Source organism: Polistes canadensis, unplaced genomic scaffold (assembly GCF_001313835.1).
Source record: "Polistes canadensis isolate GaletaPanama2010 unplaced genomic scaffold, ASM131383v1 scaffold_128, whole genome shotgun sequence".
NCBI classification, from domain to species: Eukaryota; Metazoa; Arthropoda; class Insecta; order Hymenoptera; family Vespidae; genus Polistes; species Polistes canadensis.
In genome coordinates this window covers 403,465-410,785 of record NW_014569675.1, presented here as the reverse complement: position 1 = coordinate 410,785, position 7,321 = coordinate 403,465, and the positions used below count along the sequence as shown (strand labels likewise).

General features: G+C 28.1%; 1 protein-coding gene across 1 annotated transcript in view; it reads right to left on the bottom strand.

The window, feature by feature from the left end:
- Nucleotides 1-4,702: 4,702 nt before the first annotated feature.
- The window catches only part of LOC106788167 (metabotropic glutamate receptor-like protein R), a 16,523-nt gene continuing 13,904 nt past the window's right edge, over nucleotides 4,703-7,321 (bottom strand). Inside the window, exon 6 of the mRNA XM_014751186.1 lies at nucleotides 4,703-6,248. Coding sequence (XP_014606672.1) covers nucleotides 4,924-6,248 — 1,325 coding nt within the window. The 3' untranslated portion in view covers nucleotides 4,703-4,923. The remainder of the gene's footprint in view (nucleotides 6,249-7,321) is intronic.

Genomic DNA, 7,321 nt, shown 5'->3' with positions numbered 1-7,321 from the left:
ATATAAATATATCATAGCGATGACAATTGATAATTATGTTTACTACGTAGTAGTCCATAAAAAAAAGAAGAAAGGGGAGGAAGAGGTAGAAAGAGTTAAAACAAAAAAAAGGAAAAAAAAAAAAAAGAAATCAGCTGAGCTTAACACGTTTTGTGTGTCTGTCTACGTGTGTGTTCTTTTTCTTTTTATCGTTGTACATTGCCACACTTTGCGAAGGAACGAACTATGCGAACTGCATATAATACATACACATGTGTATTTATACATATTACATAGCTCCTCCACTTTTGTCAGAAATCTATTATTAAAAAGAAAAAAAAAATTGATACGCCATAATGGTACACCATAACGAACTTATACCGTTTTAATCTTACACACATTTTGCTTGTATACTCTCTATTAAAAACTAATTGCTAATTATATTACATGCACACGCATAAATACATACATACATACATACATACATACATACGTACATACAATTTATACAAAAATTCACATATAACAGTGAAAGGACATACGCTTATCTCGGGCTAAAAATATTTGACAGACGATTTACTGCTTCTATTTAAAACTGCCTTTGACGTGTTCAGAAAATGAGAAAAAGGGACACGAAATCGGCTCGATATAATATTGAAAAATAACGCACAGAAGTAAATTAAAATAGAAAAAGGAAAGAAGGAGCTACCCGAAAGAAAGAAAGAGAAAATAACAATTGTAGTCAGACCTATCGATTATCGACAGTGTGCATTGTGCAACCTTCTTGTAAAATAATTTAGTAAAGGAGTGTAAAAATGAGAATGAAAGTGTATGTGTCTGTGTGTATGCGTGAAAAAGAGAGAAAGAGAGAGAGAGAGAGAGAGAGAATGAGTGAGTGAATGAACGAGTGAGATAAATAAATCGATCAAAGAAATTTTACAACGTGTAACAAAATTGATGATATGATCTTCTAAAGAAATATCATTAACGCGTTTCTTAAATGTCTTTCGATTGAATGACAAAAATCTAAGCAGCAAGTATGTAAACCATAATGATGATGATGATGATGATGATAATGATGAAAAGGAAGAAAGGAAATAAAAATAAAAAACGAGAAAACAAAAAAACAAAAAAAACATTAAAAGGACAGAGAAAATAAAGTAATAGTTTCTAAGTCGACACATTACCGCTATTATTTATATTCATGTAACGAACGAGAAAGGATACAAACAAACAAAAATAATAAAATATCGGAAATGATGATGATTATGATGATGATGAATGTGTGTTATTGTACGTGTACACAGTGTCAGAATATCGGTCAGTCATTTATATACATATATACATATAGTTGGATTCTAATTCTAGAAAAGCGATACTGGATAATAAATAATTCGTAATTTATATTCCGGTGCAAAATCCAATCGAGAATGGATTAAGATAAACAAAAAGGAAAAAGAAGAAGAAGAAGAAGTAATTATATTAATAATGATAATTAATAATAATATTATAATTAATAATAATAATAATAATAATAATATTAATAATAATATAATGATAATTAATTAATAATTAATAATAATATTAATATTAATATTAATGATAATAATGGTAATGAAAATAATAATAAAAAAAAAAAAAAGATAAACCGAGCGAATGTGATTCCCTTAGGTCAGGTATGTTAAACGTACGATTTATGCATTCTAAATAAATAGTGTGTGCATTTAAATTCATCCGTGAAAAAATTCTTATAAATAATATACATACATGGATTCATAATTCTTCTTTTGTTTTTTATATAAATATATATAAATATATATTTTTTTTTATGGTTTTCTTTCCTTCTTTCCAAGAATAAAAATCGTATGATATTTCTATATTATACATATAAATATGAGCCAGTGATTATAAAAATGATTTAAATCATATATTATGTGTGTTTTACAATATTCATACCCCTTTTCTCCGATTTTTATTATTTACAAGCTATTATTTTTTTATAATAACAAATAGGGAAAAGTAATATGTATGTATATTTTAATTATTCAGCTTTACAGCCACGAATAAGAAGATTTGTTTTACAATCTCCTAATAACCATTTGTTTATTCATTCTTTTCATCACCACTAACACACGCATTAATAAAAACTCCATTAAAGTAAGTATATATAACATTTTTATTAAATAAAAATAAGGTTTTCTTTTTTATATATATATATGTAACTTAAAAATGTTTTATATAACGTGCTAGATAAAAATATATTTTATAAGAAAAAATCTTAGATCACTTCAATAATCACTAACGCATACACATATGTATATATGTGTTACGGTCAATGTACAGAATCCAGACATTGTATAGAATGCCCAGAAAGTTTTGGTCAATCTAGAATATGTGTTTCAGTTGGTTGTATTAAAGAACACAATATCAGGGTTTTTTTTAAGAATTCTGTCAGTGTTATATCAGAATTTTTTCATTATATACATTACCAGGATTCTGTACATTGACCGTAACTTATATATATGTGTGTATCTTTTTTGATATACGTGTTCATTGGACCAGAAATGTACTTTGTTTAACATCAAAGCATGCTTCCTTTTCACTCGATTATTATCACCTTAATAAATAATCGATACTTACCTCATTGTCTTCACGTAAAACCTTTTCTAAACACTTTTAGATTCACTAAAGGGATGATATTCTAAAAAACGAGTTTGAGAAAATAAAAAGACAAGAAATTTTTCTCTCACGTATATACACTTATAAGTATATATATATATATACAGATATATCTAACATAAGCATATAACATTTACACGTATTTCACATACGTATATAATATTATCGAGATAAAAGGTAAGAAAAATGAAAAGACATAGACGTGTTTATATACTTTGCAAATGTAACAATCATATATTTTTTTGTTTTCGTTTTTGTTTTTCTTCTTGGCCTTCGATAATTTATTTTATACAATTATTCTCAGTCGAGGATACGTTAAACTCACGTAAACTCTGGTTTTAACAAAACGAAAAGAAATAATAGTAAAAGAAAAAGATAAAGAAGAAGAAGAAAAAGAAGAAAAAGAAAAAGTAAAAGAAAGAACATTAAATAAAAATAGTAATTTACTATTGAAATCATAAGAAAAATGGTTATTAACACATTGCGTATAAAATTAGAAAATAATTTTTGATATTTTCTTATAAACACCGTATATTCGACGTCTCATCGAATAAAAATGATAATTTCATTAAATTATATTAAATTTGATGAAGAGTATGAGGAGGGGGGGGGGGAGAGTTAGTATTTAACTAACATTAGCTTTTTTTAACTTGCTTACAAATTTTCGGACTATGGATGTACGTTGTTTAACGAGCAAAACAACCCTCCCCCCTACGCAATGTGTTAATTAATGTTTTCGTAATAATACTATTAAATTGCCTATAAAAATGAATAGCAAAAAACAAAAAAGGAGAGATTGAGATAGAGAAAGTTATTGAATGAATAATACAGATAAAACGAACAGAGAATCTCGTTATCTTTCCAACGAAGTTGTCCAACGAAGAGATGATCCTTTTTTTGTTTTAAATTATTTATTTATTTTTTTTTTATTTGCTCTATTTATTTTTATTTCATTACTTTTCATTCAATTCGAATAAAATGTTTCCTAATCTACAATCGTTTGTGTGATCTAGCCCTTCGATTAAGATATCGTTAATTCGTTTGCTCCACGTTTCCTAAAAAACAAAAAAAAAAAAACAAAAAAAAATCTTTCTCGAATTAGAAATTAGGAAATTAATACAAGAGCCTTGATATCAATGCAAAAAATAATTTTAACAAGTCATGATTAAAATAAGGGCTGATTATATGTAACAACGTTAATTTTAAAAATGACATCATTTAAAATCCACCTCGTAATATTACGAGAATATGTTTATAAGTATTTAATTATACATATAATTAATTAATTTGTCAAAGTCACGATTATAAAACATGTGGACAATTTTGTATAAAAATCGTATTCATATTTTTTTGTTTTGTAAATTGAATGTTACTTATAATCTTTTAACATAAGTATTTGGCCAATGACATGAAAATCGTTTAGAATAAAATTTAAAAAAAAAAAAAAACCATGGGAATGAGAAAATTTTCGAAATATACAAAAATACAATAAATTCGTCTTTAAAATTGCACTGATCATCTAATCATCATAGAATAACTAATGTGCCTAATCTATAAACTATATTATTTTTGTTCTCACAAGGTATCCAAACGGATTAACCATGCAATGTATTTTTCTAATATAATAATTAATTATAATTAAACACCTTGGTTTATATATAGTTTCGATGAGAAACTTATACTTCGAATCATCCACCGATGAATAAGATGACAACGATGACACACACAGAGACGAATATAATAAAATATAAATAAAATTACGTTAAATTCGTCTTTTTCCAAATTGTTTATGATTTACATAAACGTATCCATGTAAATAAATTAAATCATTATCATTTCTTACATAACACGTATATATGTATGCACATAAAATGCATATCATTTGTAATCAATCTAAAAGTGTAAGAATAATGATTAATAAAACAAAAAGGTATTGACGAATAGAAAGAAAATTTATAAATGCAAATATGCAAACAAAATATGGAAAAAAGAAAAGAGAATAGAAAAAGAAGAAAAAAAAAAAAAAAGAAAAAAGTTTATATTAAAATAAACGCCTATTATTTGTTTTTATTTTTTCTCTTTCTGTGTTTTGTCATCCATACCGTAGAAGAGGTGTAAGGAAAAAGAAGGAAGTAAATGACGATGATGAAAGTGCAAAATAAGAAGATGGACGCGAAGAAGAAAAGGAGAAAAACTTAAGTACTAAAAATTATTTCTTCGTCCGAGGTAATCCAATCGCGCCCGATAATCCCCCGAGTAGTTAGTTCAAAGCACTGGTTTGTCTTTGAGTAATGCATCTATGTCCTTGAGAATATCATCGGATGCAGTATCGAGAAGAGTAAAATATTCGTCGTCGTTGATGTTTAGCAAACTATCACAGGAAAGTCTGCTAGCTTTCGAATCTTCCGTAATGGTGTCCATTAATACGGATTTGGTTTGTTCATTTTCTACATAATTATTAAACGTTTTAGATTCGTCCTCGATTCTCATGCGTTTCTCGTCCGTACTGCTATCGCATAATCGTACTTCAACTTCATTTTTTCTGCCGGTATTATTATTAGTAGAATGATCTCTCAATTTAACTCTAACGTCTAGACTATCATCGAGTCTCGATGTTAAATTTTGTTTATTCCTTTCATTATCCGCATCAATCTCGTTCATTTTGTTATCAATTCTAACAGACGTTTGATCAGACGTTAACAACAAATCGTTATCGTTGATAATAGTCGTAGGAATAATATCTTGCTGTTGTTTCTTCGAAATTACGGATTCGTTGGTTGCGATATTAATGAGATACCTTTTCGGTGATCTTCTTAATCTTACAGGTGGTACTTTGGTCAAACGTTCGGTATTATTGTCACCTAATTTAGCTTTAACTCTACGATTATTTTCATCGGATTCTGTCGTTCCTTTATCCTTTTCTAAAGCTCTCTTAATGCCTCTATTAATCGGTAACGTAACGTCGGATGATATTCGAAGAATAGTTAAAGAGGTTTCAGTAGGATTCTTCGAAAGATCATTGGTTGGAGGAGGAGGAGGAGGAAGAGTCCTTTCATCGAACAATTTTGACAGATCAGATTTGACGTTTTCCAACAATTCAACGCCTTGTTTCAAAGTTTTATGTTTCTTGCGTCTACGTATTTCCTCCAACGATAAAATTGTAAAGTTCAATTCATTGGTATTATTATCTTTCTTATTATTATTATTAATAATCTTCATTTTCTTCTTTTCTGGCATCATTGATTCGTCTTCCTCGTGGTTATTATCTTCTTCTTTTTTATTCTCAATAGTTCCAACAGTTGTTTCATCAACTCGAAGTTTTCTTCGGATACCTCGAGTTGCTAAAATCCGTTTGTTCGTTGTTATATTATTAAAAACAACCTTAGGAGGATATTGATTGTTCATCCTCGAACAATACTTTTTCAATGAATGTTCAGCAACACCTTGACTATCCTCATCGTTATACGAATAATAAGCCGCACTTTCCGCTTGTATCTCCTCTAGTCTGATCTCCTCGTAGGTCTTGCAGTAGGGCACCCTTGGTTGTGGCTGCGTCTTTACCGGCGAGGGAACGCTTTCATTGTCCGATTCTGGAAGAAAGAATATGAAAGAACGACAGTGTTGTAGTACTTTAAACTTCATTTGTCAATAAAGGGCCGCGTCGTTTCGTTTTTTTCTCTCATTTTTTGTAGGTTTTTGTAGGTCTCATATGACTTTTTTCTATTTAATTATTTACTTTTTAAATATATGATATATATATATATACATGTACGTATGTAGATAAGTAGTAGTATATGTCCATCTTTAAGATGCCATTTTTACTTCTTACTTTTTTTTTTTTTTTTCAATATCTTCTCCCCACCATTTTGGGTGCTTAACAGATTCTTAAGGATATTTCCCACCTTTCTTTTCTTTTTTTTTTTGTCATTCCCATTTATTTTTGTTCAATTTCTTTATACTCTATATATTACACAATTTGTTTCTACTTATTCATTTATATTTATTTTTGTTTGTTGGATTTGTTTGTTTATTTTCTTTGGCATGCGTCTCCAACCAATCTTTCCTCTCGCGATTGTTTCTTTTTCGTTTCTTCTAAATCTTCCATTAGATTCGAGATAAATTGTTATCGTATGATTTTGATAATATAAGGGATGCTTTATTATTCATTTTTTTTTTGTTTATTTTTCGTTAAAGGGGACTTCGACTGTAGCCACTCTCTTCGTCGCTTCGATACTATTTTGATATTTTTCAATAAAGCTTTTCCCATTAGAATTTTCTTTAACTTTTTCTTATATTATTTATACTTTGCATTTTTTGTTTTTTTTTTCTGTCAAGACAGAGAGATCCTCGAAGAGTAAACAACGAAGAGCCAATCACCGTATCCGCCTCTCCTTTTGGTCAGCCATTCTCCTCGTCGGCCATTTTTAGAGTTTTTTTTTATTTTAATATTTATATAACATATATATATATATATACATATTTATTATATATAGCATTATTAAATATTATTATTATATATTTTCAGACCCTTGTTTGCGCTGCCAGTGATTTATTGGCATTAGCTTTGAATATATTAATATTTGTTATTCCTTTTATTTATTATAATGTTTCTAAATAATTCGATTTATATATTATTTATTTCGTCCGTTTCTCCTTTTCTAAT